This window comes from Micropterus dolomieu, linkage group LG18 (genome assembly GCF_021292245.1).
Source record: "Micropterus dolomieu isolate WLL.071019.BEF.003 ecotype Adirondacks linkage group LG18, ASM2129224v1, whole genome shotgun sequence".
In the NCBI taxonomy this organism is placed as follows: domain Eukaryota; kingdom Metazoa; phylum Chordata; class Actinopteri; order Centrarchiformes; family Centrarchidae; genus Micropterus; species Micropterus dolomieu.
The window spans coordinates 18,973,621-18,995,897 of record NC_060167.1 but is presented as its reverse complement, the minus strand read 5'-3'; the positions used below and the strand labels follow the sequence as shown (position 1 = coordinate 18,995,897).

General features: G+C 39.2%; 2 protein-coding genes across 2 annotated transcripts in view; both read left to right on the top strand.

The window, feature by feature from the left end:
• slc38a3b (solute carrier family 38 member 3b) overlaps positions 1–12,123 on the top strand; it is a 28,265-nt gene extending 16,142 nt beyond the window's left edge. Inside the window, exons 8-17 of the mRNA XM_046076159.1 lie at positions 542–623; positions 3,819–3,901; positions 4,602–4,660; positions 4,983–5,156; positions 5,307–5,386; positions 5,475–5,575; positions 6,484–6,608; positions 6,717–6,861; positions 8,901–9,004; positions 9,128–12,123. Of these exons, the coding sequence (XP_045932115.1) occupies positions 542–623; positions 3,819–3,901; positions 4,602–4,660; positions 4,983–5,156; positions 5,307–5,386; positions 5,475–5,575; positions 6,484–6,608; positions 6,717–6,861; positions 8,901–9,004; positions 9,128–9,232 (1,058 nt within the window). The 3' untranslated portion in view covers positions 9,233–12,123. The remainder of the gene's footprint in view (positions 1–541; positions 624–3,818; positions 3,902–4,601; positions 4,661–4,982; positions 5,157–5,306; positions 5,387–5,474; positions 5,576–6,483; positions 6,609–6,716; positions 6,862–8,900; positions 9,005–9,127) is intronic.
• Positions 12,124–12,860: 737 nt separating this feature from the next.
• Positions 12,861–22,277, top strand: part of gnai2b (guanine nucleotide binding protein (G protein), alpha inhibiting activity polypeptide 2b) — a 62,277-nt gene continuing 52,860 nt past the window's right edge. The window contains exon 1 of the mRNA XM_046076156.1: positions 12,861–13,729. Coding sequence (XP_045932112.1) covers positions 13,612–13,729 — 118 coding nt within the window. The 5' untranslated portion in view covers positions 12,861–13,611. The remainder of the gene's footprint in view (positions 13,730–22,277) is intronic.

The window sequence follows — 22,277 nt, the reverse complement described above, 5'->3', positions numbered from 1 at the left end:
GTTTTGCTCAGTAACAATTATTTTCATTATCAATTAGCTAATTATTTCATGCTTATAACAAGTCCCTGAAATCTAAGATGATGTCATTTAATTATTTGTTTTGTCTGACCAAAACTCCATAGTTGGTCAGTTTACTATCACATAACAAAACAGAGAAAACCTGTAAAATCTGCAGCTGGAACTATATAATGTATGGTATTTTTGCATGACAAATAACTAAAAAAAAGATTACTCGATTAGCAAAATATTAATCTATGAATTCTCTGTTGACTGATTCATTTGACAAATTGTTGCAGATGGTCGGGAAATATTATCTTCTTTGTCAGCCTAAAACTTGTGACAGAGCCTAACACACTACTTCCATGTGTTTTTTTTATTGTAGAAAGTAACCTCTTCAAGGTTGTGAACACACAAGTACAGTGTCCTGAGTAGTAGCCACTGCTCTGTCACTTACACTAACATAATGTGATAAGTTTACTTATGACATGGCTTAACTGATGTCTGTTTGGCCTCACATTTTCATATTTTCTGTCTGTTACAGCTATGTCCAGCTACCTGTACATCGTTAAATCTGAGTTACCACTGGTCATCCAAGCTTTCCTGAAGGAGGATCCCAACTCTGAGTGAGTATTCGCGTCAATTAAGTGCTTTTGGCACGTGACGTGACCCACAGATACTACATATAGACAGTGTTCAAGGGGCCTGGCAAACAATGAGGGCAGTGAATATATCACTTTGCACCATTCATTGATTCAGTCAGTGTGGGTGTGTGATCAGAATGGCAGCTTGTAATTGTCTGAGCAACAGGGGGCCCATAGTTGGGATACTATCTGTCAGTTATGTATATACACAAAATAAACACTCAGTGCTGTCAGCTCATGGAGGCAAGCAGTTTTCACATCAGAGTTATGCCGCAGACACAGACACTCTGCATAAGGCCATGGAGGACTAAAGTGGATTCCAGCTGCCTGTTTGAATCTAAAAACAAACCTCACGCTCAAAAGGGATTGCAACGACTTCAACCTCCACTCTTAAGACATGTCTTTAGAAATGTCAGCAAACCTTCTCAACCTTGTTACATATTGGAGTCAAACATCGAGACGGTCCTCTTGGGGATGTTACATTCAATGCAACACACAGCACAGTTTGTGTTAAACAACCTCAACGCTAGCTATCCATCAAAGCTTGTGGCTCTGACCTGCTTCCATATTCTCCTACTGTCTAGTTTAGTGTGTTTTTCCATTTTCATGCCGTGTCCTTTTCGAAAACTCTTACATGTGGATCTAAGGCTTCTGAAGTTCATGCCATTTCCCTTTATCATTGATTACTGTTGGAGTTGGATAGACTAATACTTATATCTGCGTTTGTGTGTATTTATGTCAGGGTCAGAGGCTTAGCTACAAACGAAATTGACGTATGAAGATTATGACTCGCTCTGTCTGTGTCACACACACGCACACACACACAAATGACAGCAGCAGGTGGTGTAACATGAGTGCAAATTCCGAGGCCGTGCATAAGGACAAGTCACTTCAGGGCCAGCACTCAACCAACTGAGGAACACACTGTTCATTTACACCGAGCGCGCCTCTTGCTGTCCAGAGCCATGGCGTTAGGAGAACAGTGGAATGGGTGGGTGGTTGGCCTGGGGGTTTGCAGAGTATTAGCATGGTCACAGAAAGAGAAGGTCAGATATTTGAACTTGAGAGACTTGACTCCATAAAGACTTGGGCATGGTGATACTGGATTTTACCAATATACCAATACCAGTATTTGAATAGGATAAAAATGATTTCAACCGAAACATTGGTAATAACTCCATGCTAATATTTCTGTAATAGTGTGATATTAACATGTAATGGTTGACAGCTTCAAATATCTGGGCCTCACACTGGACAATAAACTAACCTTCGACCAGCATACAAAGGACATTCAGAAAAGTAGTCAGCAAGGATTATCAACAGTCCGGTAAACTCAAAGGAATATGTCGCCCCCTAACTCTTTCTACTGTTCAGAGTATTATTCAACCGATTCTGCTCTATTGTTCCACCCGTTTCTTCAGCGCGCTTAATGTTACAAACCAGGTCAAACTGACAAGAATTACCAATATTGCCACCAATATAATAGGCCTGCCCACACCAAACCTCTCATAACTCAATTGTAAGGCCATCACACGCATTGCAAGCACAATAGCACAGGACATCACACACCCACTAAATCACGACTTAATTCTACTACACTCATGGTGCAGGTACAGTGCCCTCAGATGCAGAAGCTAATATCATTGAAGTGATACTGAAAAATAAAAAACATTTAAAAAAACAGTGCTAGGCAGGTCTTTCTTAACCAACAAATATGATTAGGCTTATGTATTGCAACATGTTTAAATGCAAGACTTTAATGCAGTTATGAAGACTTGTAACGTGACCTGGACTTGTCCTCAATGACTGACTTGGATTGGTCTCGATTGACTTGACCTTTGGCTTGGAACTGTCCTAAACAGCTCTGGACTCGCACCACATTTCATTTCACATGTGAAAGCTGGTCGTCTAAAATGACCTACTGACCAAAAGTACAAGGAGGACATGACCTGTGATTCATGTGACTTCCCTGGCTTTCAAGGGACTCCTCCACACACACACACACACACACACACACACACGGCTAGCATAGGTCACAGTATGCTGCAGCTTGTAGGACCGTGGCAGACAGCTGATGCCACTGGTTGTGTCTCAATCAGAGGGTTAAGAATACCAGTATTAGCAGCTTAAAAGGGGCTGTAGGACACAAAGACCACTCTATACACAGGATTTAGGAGACAGTGGTGTTTAATGGTTCGACAGCCATTTCTGTAAGCATCTGGTGCTCCTCTCAGGGTTACAGCTCCTGACGTTTGAGATTTACTATCACTGCCCCCAGATTTCTCGCTCAGTTTTCCTGAGCCTACGTGCAAAGAGACTTTGTGTTTTCTACACCAGTAAGGAAACTTGTGGTTGCCCACCTCGACGACTGAAACGCGTCTATTCACATGACAATAAACAAGCTGTTTAACCACATAACAGTGTTTACTGTGAACAGTCAATCAACACAGAACATCCTGACAGACACTCAGACCTCTGACTGCATCCCAGCACCAACATGTCCACATGTAGGAGATGATGATATAGCAGCAAGGTCCCCCATTGGATTGAAGGGGGAGGCAGGGCTAAGATTGGATATGTCGTTTCATCCTTACATCTTTTTTAGCCTTGATCCAAAACTGTTTACGCGATGTCTTTGAGATGGAAACTATTTCTGGGTGTTATGGTATAGGGTGAGTAATAGAGAAGAAAGAGAGAATGAAAAAGACAGAAATAGCAAAGGAGTGATGGAACAAGCTGACATTGGTAACAGTAACTGACTTCATCTGTGCTGTGTTGTTTAGGCTCCACTATGTCTTTCCCGTTTCTGCCACTGTAAACTGTCACATAAATCATCTGAGTTACACAACAGTCTCTTCCATTACTTCTGTGGAGGGCAACATAAGCAGACACATTTTTTCCAAGGATGTTCTCAGCAGGTTGATGTTGGTCTAGCAAAATGTGGCACATCAGTCATCTGGACGAGTAGATTTTTAACAACCTTATGTTGTTGAAACAAGTGTTCTCATACTCCGTGATTTTAGAAAAAGTAGTACCGACAGTTTCGCAAAATGTGTAAACACATCTTATCATCTAACATCTAACTCTATTTTTGTCTCTGTCTCTGTGAGTCCTGTGTCTCTGTGCCAATGTTTGAAATATTGCGCTCACCAAAGTAAACTAGATTTTTTTCAACAGTCTGTGGTACTTGAATGGAAACTACCTGGTCATCATGGTCTCTGGCAGTATCATCTTGCCCCTGGCTTTAATGAAACAGCTCGGTGAGTAGAACTAGAACAGTCTGTTTCATCCTCCCAAGTAGTTTGAGAACTATTAGCAACTCTGAATGAGGCGCATCATCTGTGTGTCTGACTGTTAACTGTTAGACTTTTGTCAGGGGTCTTGTGGATTAGTGGTTCTTTTTGCCACAGGAACTTTTTCCAGAAACCTTTTTAGGATCTTAACACCCATTCAACCACTGCGAACTATGGAAGCCCAGTTCTGCCAAGAAAAGAAAAAAATACATTAAAAGTTATTAAGGATGTATTAAAAAGTATTTTACATTCACATATGAACATCCATCTAATTCTTTTTACAAAACATATTCTATCTATAGGAGTTGTCATAATTAAGATTATGTTTTCTTTTGACTTGTAAGTCAAGCTTGCTTCTTATGACTTGTAAGTCAAGCAATTAATGTGCCTTTATCCCACCAAGGGCAGTGGAAACAGCGAGTTCCTCATTAGACGTAATTTTCCCTGAGATGAGCTATTCATTATTACATGAAATAAACATGCTCTTTGGTCTCACAGTGATGTGAGGTCATTTTGATGGGTATTTTTTCTTAGCTTAACAGTTGGAAACCTTCCAACTGTAAACTATGTGGACTTCTTGTAGTTCCAAACAGCAGATGAAGGCCAAATGGATCAGCTTCGTCTAAGGGCTCTGTTACATTTATTGTCTCTTTCGCTTTATTTTCAGGTTACCTCGGTTATACCAGCGGATTTTCTCTCAGCTGCATGGTGTTTTTTCTCAGTGCTGTAAGTTGGTCCAACTCACATAGTGGCACATCATCACAGTGACCCTTCACAAGCAGCCTCATTTGTTTTGGCATGTAATCTTGGCACACGTTACTCACTTTCCCACCTCCATCTCTTTCCCACCCTCGTCTCTGTTTTCAGTGGCATGTGGCTATGTTTGATAAGGCGAATATAAGAGCTGCCTAGATACATCAAAGATCGAGCGTAAAACCTAAGTACTTAGAGGCTGAGTAACAGTAATCTGCTGTGAAATGGCTTTTTTGAGCTTGGCAGTGATTGTTGTCTTTTCTTTCTTTATACCCCTGTTTTCTTCTCTCTGCAGGTTATCTATAAGAAGTTTCAGATTACCTGCCCATTCGAGGAGTTTTCAGCCAACAGTACTGCTGCCCACCTCAGCCTGAATGTCTCAAGTCATGGCCATGACTACAACAATGGTCTGGTTCACGAGGATGATGACTCCCATTGCTCACCCCGCATGTTCACCATCAACTCACAAGTAGGCAGCTGAAGTTAAGATACTGTCCGCTTTTCTGTTTCGTTTTCAATTATTAAGCCCACAAGCCTAGCCTGAGTTCCCACGCTTATTTTGGGAGGCTCAGTTGCCTTGCTAATCATAGAAAGTCACGTGTTTATGTGTTCTTCACAGACAGCATACACTATTCCCATCTTGGCTTTCGCCTTCGTTTGCCACCCCGAGGTCCTCCCCATCTATACTGAGCTCCGCAAGTGAGTCACCCCTCTGTCACATGCAATATTTGATAACATGTCAGTGTAGAATGTGGCATTCACATAACTTTCAACTCTCTGATTTTAGTCCAACGCAGAAGAGGATGCAGAAGGTGTCCAACATCTCAATCTTTGTCATGTACAGCATGTACTTTCTGGCAGCTCTCTTTGGCTACCTGACCTTTAAAGGTGAGAGTAGTTGTCTCTTTCTTTGGGGGTTGTGTTTACAATATCAGTGGAAAAATACAAATGTTTATGCAAAAATCAGATAGTCAGTGCATTTATTTTTTGTCAAAACATTCACAGTAAAGCAAAAGGAGTGCTGCTTTGGCTTAGAGGCAACACTGAAATGCTTTTCTAATAAAAAGTATAATTCAAGGTGAATTACAAAGCCTTTGTTTTGCTAGTTTCTTTATTTTGCAATGTTAAAGCTTCGCCATGCAAATTGTTCAATTTGGCATTGGGGAATAACTCCTTTAAAGACACCATTATCCAGAATCCATATCCATATGTGAAAAAAGAATCATATAGCACCAAATTCAGTCATTGCTAGTGAGTGCAGGTTTATATGGATGGTGTGCTTGCTCAAAATACAGTTTGTATTTTACTCACAAACAGTTTTTACTTCCTGTCACAGAGACAATTTCCCACTGGTGACTTTATTGGAGAAATTATTTAATTTGTGATTTAAGATAATGAGACATTGCCGGTTTTCATAAGTATATTGCACTAATGTGGCTTTTAAAACTACTTGAATACGTTTTGTGGCAAAATGCAGTCGCAGCAAATAGATAAAATATAATATAACATTTTGAGCAGAGAAAGCCACCTTAGATTGTTTAAAATAAATGTTCTAATCTATGTTTTTAATTCTTTGTATGCTTTTGAGTATTTCCTAGGGATATAATGATTCATGGTTAGTATTCTCTGTATTGAAGAAAAACAGAGGCAGGTACAGTATTTACTTCCCTTCCTACAGAGCCCAGGCTCCCTCTTGGGGTGACAATGTGCTGTCCAGTGCTAGAAGGCATTATCATTGAATGATGTTCACACGAGAACACTTTATTAATAAGTTATTTGTCTATATATTTTTTTAGACAATGTGGAGCCTGAGCTGCTGCACACTTACAGCCGGATTGACCCATATGACACTCTGATCCTGTGTGTGCGAGTGGCTGTCCTCACTGCCGTAACACTGACAGTCCCTATTGTATTGTTCCCTGTGAGTTTGTTGTTGATTTGTTCCTTGGGATGCTCAGTGTATATTATATATATTTATATATAGTTATATTATTTCCTTACTGAATCTTCTGTCTCTGTCTGTCCACAGGTACGTAGAGCCATCCAGCAGATGTTATTCCCCACCAAGTCTTTTAGCTGGTTGCGTCACATTGCCATCGCGCTCATTCTGCTCACCTTCATCAACATGCTGGTGATATTCGCTCCTAACATTCTGGGCATCTTCGGCATCATTGGTTAGTAAAGCACTGAACATAAAGCTGAAAGAGAATCAAAGGTATCATAATGATGGTCTGGTTAGTTTGTCTATGAATCCAAAAACTACAAAGATTCAGATATCACTGCTGGTCTTTTAGGTTATTGGCTCCTGCTGTTATTCCTCCTGGAACATTTCACTGCTGGAAAGATGGTATTTACATAAAACTGGTTTCTTTTCGGGATCCTGAAGTATGTCTGAAGCACTCCCTTGTCCAAATGTGGCCGAAAGCTATGGTGTAACGCACAGCGACTCCATTGTTGCACTTTTACTGCAGAGGCACCATTTGTCCCTGGCATGTGTTAGCTCTTCGCTATCCTTCGCTATCTTCTCCAGCTGGCGGTGCTTGACTTTCATCTGTGGCGGCCTCTTTCTCCTCCATACTCTGTAATACCTCCGCACTGGCTCAAATAAGCAGCCCTGAATGTGATTCCAGCATACACTATTAAATTCATTTTCTTCCATATCTACAGGAATATTGCCTTCTGCCAGTGGTTGTTGTAGCCAGTTAATTCTGGAGCAGTGAGGAGCTGCCCCTCTCTCGATCCGACTGTCAGTGGAGGCGGGCATACAAAAAATGCGGAAGTACAATCTGTAGTTTAAACAACAGCATCATCCGGCGGACTTTTGCTAGCAAATGAACGGAGAACATGGAGGGAAGTTGTTCTTTTATATACTATCCATACCCCATTGTAATGATGCTGGATGAAAATAAGCAGAGTTTCCCTTTAATGTTAAGACAATTTTTTAAGGAGGACTTCCCAAAAAGCATCATCACCATGACAAGCTTAAAAGTTGTGGACAAGTAGCAAACATAGTATGCTATATTATAACTAAATAACATTAGAAAAAAACATTTAAAACAACACTTAATGTTTCCCACAGCTTATTTATCCACTTGTCTGGATTCATTTTGACTATATTCTACATATGATGTGATTATGGGTTACTCACTCTGTCTCTGTTTACTGACTGCATCCTCCTGTTTAACATGACAGCGTATGTTGTGTTTTATACTTTCCAGTTTCTGACGCAAAAAAAAAACCAACAGTAAAACGCAACTGAAAAACGTGACCAGTGCATGTTTGCTCACGGACAAACTGATGACCTGAGTCAATATTATTGTCACGCTCTGTCCTCAGATCGGCAGTCATGTTTCCCAGGTTAGAGATGAAAGTTGAAAACATTCAAGTTAAAAGACCACCAAGGGCATCTTCAAATCAACAGATTCTGCTTTGACAAACTGGTGCATGCATTTAAGTACACATGTGGGAGTACACACAGAGCTCACTTCAATACACATGAATATACAGAAGCAGAAGGAAAAAATTGGATGATGCAATATATGGAGCTGTTTGCAGCATCCTTTGTATATTTTATGGCTCTCAAAGTGAGGTAATTCTGAGTTGAAAAACAAGCTAAAATCAAATAAAAAACAATAATGCACAATCTGAATGAAAACATAATCCGCACTTGTAAGTCTATCAGAAAACAGCTTTGGTGAAAAAAGGGAACGCCTGCAGACTTCAAACTCCATACAACAAAGGTTTAATAATGACAATGTTTCGACCTTATATAATAAACATTAGATTAGATGCAAGTTAGAGGGAAAAGAGAAGAAACCCATGAAATGTTAGCTAGATCAAGTCACAATAAAGAAACAAGCACCCCTGTTAGATTTATAAAATTTTACATTTTTACATTTGTTATTACCAAGGTCAGGTTCTACAAAATATCCATACTGGAAGGAGACATTCGGGACTACTGTTATGTATATACATACATACATACACATGGGAGAGAGCCATCATGATACATTTTTTTATTGTACATTTTTTATTTTAGAGAAAATGTTTGGTCTCATATTATAGTGAGTCTGGAGAGTAAAAATATATAAATCGCCTGCTCCTCTTGCTGCCCCTTTTAAAAAATCTTCAGAGAAAAATATCACTGCGTTCAGTGAAGTTTTGTAGTGCTGTATGCTTTGTTTTAAACAGCCCTTTCTCTCTCTCATTACAGGTGCCACGTCGGCTCCCTGCCTCATTTTCATCTTCCCTGCCGTCTTTTACATCCGCATCGTTCCCAAAGACGTAGAACCCATGAACTCTACACCCAAGATAGTGGTGAGGCCTTTAAATTTTTCTCCCTTCAACCATTCATTATGCTAATATGGTGATTATCCTGTGTGATACAGGCTTATGCATACCAGAGCTTTTGTTAATTAGGCTGTTTTTCCTTATTCTTAGGCTATCTGTTTCGCTGCTTTGGGTGTCTCTTTCATGGTGATGAGTCTGAGCTTCATTTTTGTCGACTGGACAACAGGGGGCGGCCTTGCTGCTGGAGGCCACTAGACGCTAATTAACTGTGTGTGAGAGCTTTGGAAAGCGGGGGAGGGGGGACAACTGGTTAATTTAAAGGGAGCCCTAACACCTCAGTGAGAAGACACTACAAGGCTGCCCAGCAAGCCAGGTTTTTGTAACAATACGAAATATAAAGTATAGTATGTTGGTTGGAATCATACTGGTATTGATCAAGTTACATTTTTTTTTGCCTGTAACTTAACACATCTCTGGTCAAAATCCTTTCATAATGATGTTCGATAATTCATTTTAATGTAGTGCAATGTTAATGCAATTTCTACAATTAATCAGGGCTGATCAGGGTCTTTTTTATTACCATCTGTTGAAATGGTCCTTTTCTTGTTGCTTCATCTTTATTTACACACAAACAACTGACGGCTGGTACTGTACAGACAAAGAAGGTGTGATTGTCTGTTAGGCTGAAGACATCAAGATATACATGAGAAAGGGCTAAATAACTCACAAGTTGTTTTCCACAGGACGCAGAACAGAGGCCAGTCAGATGATCTCACCCAGATCCAGAACTCTGAACTGTGCCATTACGGTGTAATATAACACACAAAAAAAAATTATTTAAGACCTTAAAGTGCAGGTGACATTTTATTGTTATGTCATATTTCATACAGTCTAAGCTTTTGTTCCAGATCAGCTAACTTAATTCAGAAACCATGGTGCCTTTTAGCATTTGGAACACCCCGCGAACTTACAGTAAAAACAGGAGTGTATATTTATTTAGCTATTATATCTGTCAAAATTTCAAATAGACTATATTTAACTACTGTATATGATGAAGTCAATGATCCAAATACATCAGTTTTTTGTTTTAGCTTACAATATATAGATGATGGAAGGTGTTCTGACTGATAATATTTTAAATGCTTATAAAATACAAAGAGCAGTATTTTAGGATTTGATACCTCCCTTTGCAAAACTTTTAGCACACATATGCCAAACTGTGACCTTCAATATAAATCAAGTACAGTTCACCCCGACAGTTGACCTTTGAGTCTAGCTCATTCATTTCTTAAATTCTTGATACCCCCTTTAAACCTCTCATTGCGTTTTTATATAAATTCAGAAAGCACTTCTTCCACACTTTATAATATCACATATTCTGCATCTACATGTTACTTAATTGAAGTTTTATGATGCATAACATTTTATGATCAATTCATATAAATTCTAACTCAAGCTGTGTTTTTTGAGGCTGCTCTGGAAACTCAAATGAAAGGAATAGTTTGACATTTTGGGAAGTACCTTCGTTCATTTTCTTGTCATCGATACCACTCATATCTGTGTGTAATATACAACAATATACAGTCAGCTTAGCTTAGCTTAGCATGAAGACTGGAAGCAGGGAGAAACAGCTACTTGGGCTCGGCCCAAAGGTAAAACAAAATCAGCCTGCCGGCACCTCTAAAGCTCACTTATTAACACTTTATATCTGGTTTATTAAACTTGCAGTCTCATTACCAGCAGAGATTCACTTTCCTCTAGTAAGTGAGAAATATGGTATCTAGCAGGTAGTTTCTGTTTCCCAGGCTCTGAGATAAACTAGACACGTAAGCAATGTACATATCTCAGAACCTATGCATATAAAACCAAACACTATTGGCTATACACCTAGCTACTTTATAAAAGGTAAGTTAGGTTTATTTTTCTATCATTTGGGTGAACCCACCCAAGCTTTATGGGTTTGATGAATACCTGGCCAAGCAACATGAATTTGTACAGATGAACCCACTGGTGGGTCTGGCAGAGTTTCACAAGTTAATTTTATTCATTTGAAAACATATTTTGCATTTTTGTTTCTGTTGCAACATCTTTGCTGTACTGATTTGTAGTATTTTGATGTGCTATTTCACCCTTGTTGATTTTTTAGACTTGATGTTAATGTTTTGCATGCTGTTACGTCCAGTCTGTCCTGTAGTTGGTTTAGTGAACTGCACAGTAACAGAGATTTTCCTGCTGACAGTTGTCATACATAATTGTTATTGTAATACTGTACTTGGCATCTTATAGTGGAGCGTACCGAAGTCCTCTACTGTGCTAGTTATTATAGTGTGATATTAGTATTATGAAGCCCTTCTTAAAAGATGCTACATTAACTAATGGTTCCAACATGACTGTTGAGATGTTCTGTCAGTGATGAGGTGTTCATTTTTGAGCTTAATATAGGGATGAGGATGGATCAGTAATTCTTCAGCTGAACTTTGCGTCCCACAGTAGTATTGAGAACCTGCATAAAAATTCACTTCACATACTACAGGTGCATTGAATTATAATAGATCATAAATTAACACTTTTTAAAAAAAAAGATGGTTTTATATCTCAGGCTTCAGAAAAGTCCTGCGTATATCATTACTTCCCACTCTCATTTTATTTATATATTACTCTATTCTGTGTTTGTTTAGCAGATTTGATTTTTATGGATAGATTATGAACAACAGCAGAGGAGTCCCTTGCTTTTCCACATGCATTTGCAGTGTTGTGTTGTAAACGAAGGTTTAGTTTTGACATATACATACAACAGTTTTTCTTGACTTTAAGGGAAACATAACAAATTACTACCTACTGCTTAACAGTTACCACAGTTTTAATCCCACACGCAGTATATCAAATTATGCAATTGCACTGATGTGCGTTATGCATAAATAAATCTATGTGATATTTTATTAGAGCTGTTGTTCAAGACATAAATCTATGGAAATGACACGACTATAAAATAACAATAAGGTATATGAATTTTGGTGAATAAGACATGGCTTTATATAAATACTGTATATAAATGTAAACCTTTTATATTTGTGATGCATATTTACTGGAGCTTGTAAAGTGTAAATAGCAGGGACAGTTTTAGTTTGGCAATAAAATAATTGTAGATGTTTTTACATTGTCTCTGTTGTAATCATTTCGCCTTAACTGAAGCTAATTCTTATTTAAGCAGCATGTGTTTCTGGTTATTGTGTTGTCTGTCATTTATTGGGTTTTATACTTTTAATAGACATTTACACATTTGATCAATGTTGGAATATCTTCATCCCCAAACACACACACATGGTCAAGAAAGTTTATCTTTTCCTAGTCAGTGTTCTTATGTATCTTTCAAAACTAAGCCGTGTTTACAAAATACACTAAATCTGAACTTTAGGTCATAATGATCCCTCACTGCTGACCTTGTTATGTCTATGTTTCATTATTATTTTACTGTTACACAACACTAATTAATTTACACCTCAGGTAATATAATCTCCTGCTACATTTAATGGAATCATGGAAGAAATCCTACTGTTGGCTACATTAAATTTAAAGTTTCAGTTGTGTGTTTTATTTCATTTTAATTTTTGTATGTTTGCTATTACCCTATTGTAATATTTTAACTTTTAATTTTTCTTGTTAAATAGTCTGATTGTTTTTTTCCTTTTGTAAAGCACCTTGCGCCGCATTTCTTGCATGAAAGGCGCAATATATATTTTTGTAGCACCTTCATATTTTCTATTATGCCTTTTTACAGAACATATAATCATTATCTGTCAGCTCCACCAGAGAAAATATCTGTTCATGTCCGTTAGGGGGCGCTGGCTGCCAACTCTTCTATCAGCCTGATTATGTGCCAAGGTATGTCATAAACATGTGACAGAACCACTAGCCATTTTAACGTTCCGTTTTAAGGTCCCGTCCTGCATCCTTGCAAAGACAAACCTGTTCCTTCATAGTCACTGAGCGCAGTTCAGCCTGCTGGTTGTGTTCGTCGTCTGAGAGCCTACATCCATGACAAATGCTGAGGACTGATGCTGGCACAGCTCCCACTGCAGTCTGCACACCGCACTCCTGAAATCACGCCTCACTGTTTTTACCCCTAATTGGTTCCACACAAGCTACCGCGGAGAGCTCACCTGTTCTAATTGGACTGTCGCGACAAGTTGTCCATGTCACTTCGATGCGACTGTTCGATCGCGTCCAGTTGTCTAGGAATACCGGAGGATATCTGAGGAGCCCAGCTGAGGAAAGGCAAGGACTGCAGCAGTTCACCAGGCCGACGAGACAAGTGACAGACAGGATAGTCTGCAGCCGAGCAGCGAGCACATGCATGGATGCAGGACAGAGGGCTTTGAGCGCGTAGACATGGACCAGCGGTAACAGTCTAATAAACCAAATGATTTCGGTGCGTCGGCTTCATCTTTGAGCTCCTAGTTGAACAGGAGAGCAGGAACCTTGACTTTTTACGCTTGGGTAAAAACTCTGAAATCGGCTGGACGCAGGAGCTGCTCCATCGTTATTCTTGGCATCAGCCGGCGCGCTGAGATCATCAGCATCGAAGCCTCTTTTTGTTTTGCGCGAGTGGTCGGTGCGCCCCTGCGTTTGGAGCCATGGGTTGTACGGTGAGCGCCGAGGATAAGGCTGCCGCGGAGAGGTCAAAGATGATTGACAAAAACCTCCGAGAGGACGGAGAGAAGGCAGCCAGAGAAGTGAAACTGCTTTTATTAGGTAGGTGGCAGCTGGTGAATGCTCCTCGGGTTATATTCGCGAACTAAAAGGAATGTTTGTTGCTGCAGAACGTCTCCACAGGCGCAGAGTGAAATACAGTAAATCTACAGACCACTTGATTGAGAGCAATGGTTAGACCACTACGCAAGCAGCTCAACATGATGTTGTCGTGAAAAAAGGAGTAAAACAGAAAAAAATTAACATTGCAGTTGCAACTAGAAATAAAGTTTAGACTAGACCAAGCATAAAATCATATCATAAAATCCCCAGATTTCCTCCAAATATCCAGGACAAAGGCTTGTGCAAATCATTTCAGCCACAGCACAGAAAAGAGGCCATATCACTGTCCATGTTTCCAACAGTCATACTGAAACACAGTCTGTAACTGTGTTATTTATTTGCCAACAAGTGCCCATTTACTTGGAGATAAGTCAGATATCATCTTGTCAACATGCAGCACAGCTTCCCAGAGCTTTTCGCTGGTATATCGCCCAGAAGGCTTAATTCAATATATTAAACATGTGGACTATAACTAAACATTAACAGGGTTACACTTCAGCACCACTCTACTAAATCGGTCTGTCCTTCAGAGAAATACAACAAACAATTCCTGTTTGTCTGCTGACAACAGTGGTGGAAAAAAGCAAAGATTCTGAAGCTGGAGACACACTCCCTTTCCTCTTCTGCCTTTCACACACACACACACACACACACACACACACACACACACACACACACACACACACACAAATAACAAATACACACCCTCCCACCACATTGTTGCTTCCCCTCTTATCCAATGCACTTGTCTTTATTTGCTGTCATCTTGCTCTTGATTTTTTTTTTGCTCCTTCTTTCTAGGAGCTACAGGATGATTAGTCAAGTTTTGATAACCTGAAGATGGAAAGATACAGAGGTGTTTTGGCTGCACTCAGACTCACTCTTTCATCAGCTTTAGAAAGAATAAGTGTTCTCCTTAGTTTCAGCCTTTAACCAAACGAGCTTCAGGAAGTGTTTGCTATCTGAAGACCAAAAGCTTGTAAAAGTGTAGTTTTTATGCCACATGTCCTCTTACTTAACTACAAACTTCTCTTTATTTAAGCTTTTTCTGCATCACCAAAACCCGTCTGATAAACCTGTAGAACTGATGGATGCTGTGGTTCTGTTGACCAAATTAATATGAGAAGTTTGGTCTCATGTAAAGCATAACAGTAAAACTGTTATATTATTTTATAAGAATGTATTGAATACATTTGCCATACCATGACATATAAAAATATTAATGTAGTTAAGATTAATGATTTCATCCGGATAACAGGATAACAAATAATATATAAAATAGCTGTTAAGATACAGTATGGTGTATAAAAATCCTAAATTTAACACCTTAGTCTACATGTTAATCTATGTGAATTCTTGCCTCACAGCAAGAAGGCTGTGTTCAAACTTGCCGGGTGGCTGGAGCCTTTCTGTGTCAGGAAGGTGACAATTATTAATGTGGTCTGACATCTTGAATTTGGTCATTGGTATGATTAAATCAGTCTAGCATGGGGAACATTGTTGTAGCCTATTTCAGAGAGCTAACAGCACACATGGTCTGATGCTTTTGTAGAAAACATTAATATTTTAAAAGATGTTAAGAGGAATTGGATCAAACAGATTAAGTATGGGCGGTTATGTGCAAGACTGTTTTTCGAACCGGCGTGGTTACTTCTGGAGTCTTGTGAGGAAACTTTAAAAGAAGGAAGAGTTATCATTATGTCACTTTGTAGGGTAGGAACACATATTGGTGCCAAATGTGTGAAAACTGGAGCTTTTCCCCACCGAACCTGGGAAAATTTAATAATATTAAGGAGGGCTAACATTTGGCAGCTCTCTCAGTAATGTTTTCTGCTATCGTCAGGAGGTTGCGCCAATTGCCAAATATATGATTCTATAAATCTGGACCTTTCACACTTACTTTTACCTTTACTTTTACTTTGTTTGTCAATGAACAAAGTTTGTATTTGCACTTTGTTTTGCTAATGATAGCCAGTAATATCTCTGCTGAGACATCCTACATTCATTTGGAGATAAAACCGAGAATGTAAGACAATCCTTGTGAAGGTGTGAAAGAAAAAGACAGGGTTTGAAGAATGTGCTTTATTTTTTCAGTCAGGGAGCTGCGGTGTTGGTGAGTGATAGCAAATGTTACAGATTCATGACTCGTGTGTGTGCAAACTAATAACATAGGCTAGAGGACTAGTACAAATGTACATCACTGAGGCAATCTGCAAGGCACTGTAGCATATGCTCATGTCCTAGTTTGACATTAATTTGCCAGGCAACCAGCGAAGAAATAAGTAAGTCACTGCTCTTGCCTGAGAAATACCATAACTTCAATTAAAGGGACTATGTGTGGTTTTTTAATGAAATGAATCAAATTTTTATTGCTTATTTATGAATGGGTTATAAACTCACATATAAATGAAGCATTCAGCTGCTTACTTGGTTGCTTGGAACAGCCGCTATGCTGAACTGTACACACAGTGACAACACTGCAGCTAACGAAATGGAGTCTGCTAACACCTAAAAAAAGACCGGCTCCCAGCACAACACAGACTCCAACCCTCCACGTAAAGATAAAAACAACGAAAAGTGCGCTTCTGAAGCCAGTCAGGCCAAATGAGAATCAGATCGACGTTGGGCGAAAACATCAGAAAGGTATTTGAGTCATGGGGAGACCTCCACTTTGTTTTGGATATAAAAACCGTCCCAGACTCGGCTTTCTCCCTATTGAACAGGTAAACTAACATTACTGCAAATCATGTCAAATATATTGTGTTTTTTTTGTTTTAGCTAACGCTGGTACCACTGTTATGTCAAAGTGTTGATTATAACCTGCAAGAAATTATGTAACGGTACAGTGGGTAGGTGAATTTTGTTACTTTTAGACAGAGCCGAGCTTTTTTCTAACTGGCTGCTGGTTGTAGCTTCAAATTTGATGTACACAACAGATAAGAATATATACATTAAATAAAAATAGAACAGAAAAATACAAGAAGAATTAAAGTACACTATATACACCTTTTATATACAGATGTGATTGATGAGTCTTATTGTCTATCTTGGCACAAAAGCCAATAAGCGCATTTTCCAACCGGGATAAAGCATCTCAATAACATCCCTTTTGGTGATACTGGAACGTGCAATTTTTTGACACAGGAATCCAGTAGAATTTTCCCTGTTGTCTGAAGATTGTCTGAGAATCATGTTAGATATATATATAAATAACATCCTCTGTGAGAGAGAATATGCAGAAGGTTGCTGCTTGTTAGCTTTTTACATTAAGATTGAGCTGAGGACAAAATGTAAACGACATAATGGTTGTATTTGTCTCGTTTGTGTACGAGAATATACTGACCTGCTCTGGCAAATAAAAGATGAGTCACTTGATGATAGCTGCTGAAGCATGAAAGGGGTGCACCAAAATCTTTTAATACATTTACAGATTATTTAGTTTTTTCATCATGAGTTCTTGTGGGACTAAAAAACCTATCCCCTTTTTTATTGCAGAATGAGTATTTTCTGATGCTTCCAACAATGTTGTTCAGGACATAGAGTGCATAATCAACCAGATTATTTATTAGGTGATTTATATAAAAGCTCATGGTAAGTGTCACTGAGGACTTGAGATGGACAGTCAGAAATTATGTGGAGGAGAACAAAGTTGTTGAACATTTTGTTGAGCTGTTTCCAGACATAAAGAGCTTTCTCGTGTTCGCTAACTGGCTGGGCTGATACTTCAAGCCACATGTCACATGGCTAAAAAGAAAACTTGACAGGTACATATGAAACTCTTCTCTCTCCACTCTGCGTTGTAAGAAAAGACTGATTACATCGTGTTGCACCAGACTCCAGAGCTCTCTGTTGAACCGACTGACTAGATGACTGGTTTTTATCAGAGCTAGAACCAGGCACAAATAGTATGTTGTTTAAATGTAAGATGCAGGAAGTGAGGATCAACAATGTACACGTACAGATCTTGTAAATAGCCCATTCAATAGTGTCTGTTTGGGCACCCATGAATTCAGAAGGTCTTTTTTAAAAAAAAAAGGAAATCAAAACAACAGCTCAGTATCATGAAATCAATTCTCAGGCTTTCCAAAGAAATGGTAGTGTAATAACAATTAACATGTTTTAGACAGCTCATGCTTTATGATAAAAAAATTGAGAAAATAAAAATTGTATTTACATCTTCACTATGCACAGATTTTACTGCCTTATCTTTGATCTGTGTTCACTTCAAGCATCTTTTCTACAGCTATAAATAAAACTATACATTAAATATATATTATATAATGTAAATGTACTGTACATTAAATGTTTTTTTTACCCAGAAAACATGCATTTTTTCAGTCCTGAGTAGTCATTTCAGCCTGAATGTAAACCTCCACCAGTCAGACGGTAATTCATCAACCGAGGGCAAAGAAAGTCCATGATGCACTCTCTGCTGCTGGTAAAGCTTCATAAGCTTGTCTCATCTGAACTGTGGTGGCTGGACAGTAAGAAAACCCATTTTACAGAGTTTTTAGTGAGTAAATCAATCTGAAACTGTAAAAGTGGGGGGACTAAAACAGAATAGGAACCCATCCATCACTAGCAGAAAATTCATCCGTAAGCCTTTTTGATTGTTTAAAGAAGTTAGAATTTGGGATCAGTAACAGCCTCTTAAGGCAAATCCCTTATAACAAACAAGTCTATGCCAACTGCCATACCATAATCAGAAAGTTTTGAAGTCCGCTGGAGGATTGCTGGTTTAACTTGTGTATTTTGTGGTCCTAACTGGATAGAACTGGTGGCAATATTATAAATGCAAAGAAATACAGCTAAAGACGAAGTACAGTCACTGGAGAAGTTTAAGCCCTTAGAGAGCTGTGCAACAATTTTATGCCCGTAGAAGTGAATGTAGAAAAGTTGCATTTAAGTTATTGTTTCTCTATGTAGAAGCAACATAATCGAGTTTAGATAAAATATGATTGGTAATTCCATCCATCCATCGTCAACCGCTTATCCTGCGTACAGGGTCGCGGGGGGGCTGGAGCCAATCCCAGCTGACATCGGGCGCAAGGCGGGGTACACCCTGGACAGGTCGCCAGTCCATCGCAGGGCCACACATAGACGAACAACCACTCACGCTCACACTCACACCCTAAGGACAATTTAGGGTAACCAATGATTGGTAATTGTACTTCTTAAATAAAACGTATTGATAAATCATAAAATGTATTCCAACAACCAGGTTGATTTAGAATATTATTGTTGCTTACAATCACAAATCATTGTACTTCAGCACATATAGATCCTGTAGCTATTATCTGTCACATTGGTGATATCTAATTACCATCGTGTTACAGGTAGCAGATGATCACATAAAGAAGTATCTTGCCCTCAGATAGGGCAAGATACTAACCTATCTGAGGGGTAGTTTCAATCTTACACATTTTCACCCAAAATATACTTTATTTTTTTCAAACTTAATTCCTTTTATCCCCCTTTAAATCTCAAATTCCCTCCCCAGGCATATGATAATAATAGTGCATTGCAGACATGACTCACTTCTCATGACAGAGACCAGGGCTCAGGGTGAGACTGTCCACCCAGTGACGACAACTTCACAACAACCCACACCTGAAAGAATATTCTTATGTACTGTTAGTCATCATGTCTCTGCTGAATACCACTAAGTCCTCAATAAATGGATGTGTGCTGAACTAGCAGGAAGTGAGTCCTCACTGCAGTCACACTTGGATGCTTTTTTTTATATATATTATATATATTTGATTTAGATTTTGCACCTATACAGAGAGTTATTGGTGAGTTCTTCTGTGTTAAGAAAATGAACATTGTCCAACAAATCCCCTGATAAAGATTATTTTGGTCGCAGCATGAAAGAGTGACATCTACACAGAGACTATCAGAGGTGATTGCACATCTTCCAGGCCTTGTGTATGTGTGTGTGAATGAGATAATGTGTGCCTATTTAAGGCAAAGTGCACAAGTGTCTGTGCTTCATATAGTAGGAAGTGAGTTCTGAGTACTTCCTGAGGCAGGAGGGTGATTTACAGCATGACATCCTGAGTGCTAATGCATTTCACAACTCACAGACAGATTTTTTTTTAAAATGCAATGAAAAAGTTGATGCACAATAGAATAATTCAGATTGATGTGTATATTAGTTATATAGGGGTCACTGCAGCATAGTTCAGTGTTAAATGTTTTCCATGTGGTTTCTACATATGCATCCACACAGTAAATCTATGTATATGAATGGACAGAGCAGTGGTTGGCAATTGGCGGCCTGTGGGCCAGATTGCTTTGATAGCAAGATAAATAATAATAATAATAATAATATTAAGATAAATAAACTGATAATGGCTGATGCTGAAATAGATGTCAGTCATGACAGCAACAGTTACTCACACAATCACTTCCTCTTAAGTGATTGTGCCTCTAAAATAAAGCACGAGAACGTCTTTTACAGCAATGCTTCATGTCGAGTTTATTAAGAGCTTTTACTTTGAAGAGTTCTGAAGGACATTCAAAAGATTCTCTGGCTTGCTTGACACGCCTCTGAAAAAGCCGCCAGTAAACGTGTGATCGGATTTCCCTGAATTTTCTCAGGGAAATGAAAATAAGTTGTTCATAGGTTAATGAATGCTGATCAAACGCTAGAACGTGCACACATCACTGCAGCACATGCTTTATTGTGAGCATGTGCAAAAGTGTCCTTTTATTCAATTTGTTTAACAAGGGAGAAAAAAACTATCTGCTATAATAGTGTTTCTCAACGGGGGCATTCTGGGACGATGGGGGGCGCTGGATCAATATTTTGGAAAGGCGGGCGCTGAGATGCTTTGGGGGGTGTTTGTTGGTTGGAAATTCTAAGGGGAGATCCACAACAATACAAGTTTAAACTTTAAACTACTTGCAAAAAACTGTGGTCTGCAACATTAAAACCTGCCAGTTTAGTCCACTGCAACTGGACGAGACTGTGTATTTTTTCTCCTTCAGCTACTTGTGGTTTGCCTTCACAGGAACGGGAGTATCATCTCTAAAATTTTACCCACATGGCGTTTACTGTGTAAACTCTGGAAAATTGACGCTCTCTTTCTTGGTTGAAAAGTATTTATTTCTCTGAGGAATACACCGTGAACGTCTTGTTATCACAGTGGTTACACATTTACAAGAGGGATATTCCGCTGTCGGACCAACCCTGAAAGCAGCGCTGGGACACCAGCGGGTGACGTGGACCCACCTCGCGCTGTGAGTCGCAGACAGTTTGTGCCAAAGCGTACATAGCCTATACTGTAGTTTCAGTAGGCTATAAAAACATTAAAAACTGAAGCCCAAACTTGCTCTGTTGGGGATTGTAAGTGGCACTTTATCAGAAGTGCTGAAGTTAACGGAGTTGGAGATTTCTGGCTGATGACAGGTGTTGTCAGTTAGTATCGTTTTCCCCTGGCATGAGCACCTCCTCGTCTCATTCAGTTTTGTCTGTTAGACGCCGAGGGGATACTTCCAGCGAATCAGTAACATAATGCAGCATAGGGCATGTAGTAAAATATTAGGAATTCTCTTTAAATAGGCTAATGACGTTAGTCTCCCATTACGACTTTTATTCTTTACATGTCAGAGTACTCAGATATGTGGGAGAGATTCTGAATGTGCAGAAAGTTTTGAACATGAGCAGAAGTGTTTCCCACACGTTCATTTATTTGTGGCGGCCTGCCACAATATCAACGCTGACCGCCACATATTGATTATAGATTTTTTTTCCTAGGCCTATTTAAAATCGTATTCGTGCAGCACATCCTCTGGCTCGTCTCTCTCATCCGTCCCTCGATCTCTCGCTCTCTCTCCCTCGTGAACAAAGCTGCACAAATCTGTGCAACACAACTGTCACACAATTGTCGGAGACCCAGCTATTAAAAGTTATTGGCAAGCATGTAAGGAGCCTAGCTAATAAGGAGAGCTAAGTTACTGTTAGAATACAGCTGGGTTTTTGAGGCTAGCACGCTGTATATAGGCCCTAGCTGCGCCACAGTTACACTGTCATTCTGTGGGAAACACTGAGTTATAAGTTATTAACAGATGAGCTAATAAAAGTCCAGTCAATAACTGAATTAAAATGGATTAATTTATTACTGAGATGAAAAGGGGCCACAATCACATTTTCCATGTTTTAATAACAATAGTAACAATAAAAACAACAATATTCTGGGCAAATAGCAACATCTTTTTTGATTGGAGGCGGTAAGGGACCTGGATAATGGATAGGGGGGCACTGGCCCAAAAAAGGTTGAGAACCACTGTACTATAAGATGGAAGCGATCCTACATTCAACTTAACGGGAGTCCCGCACAGTACCGACTGAGCTAAACATACACGTGGTTTGAAATAATTTGATTTTGTCAATGGCCCGTCATATAACAGCTTGAAAAAAAATTGGCCCTATGCCAGACTTATTTGCCAACCTCTGGGATAGAGAGTGACAAGTGTTTTACAA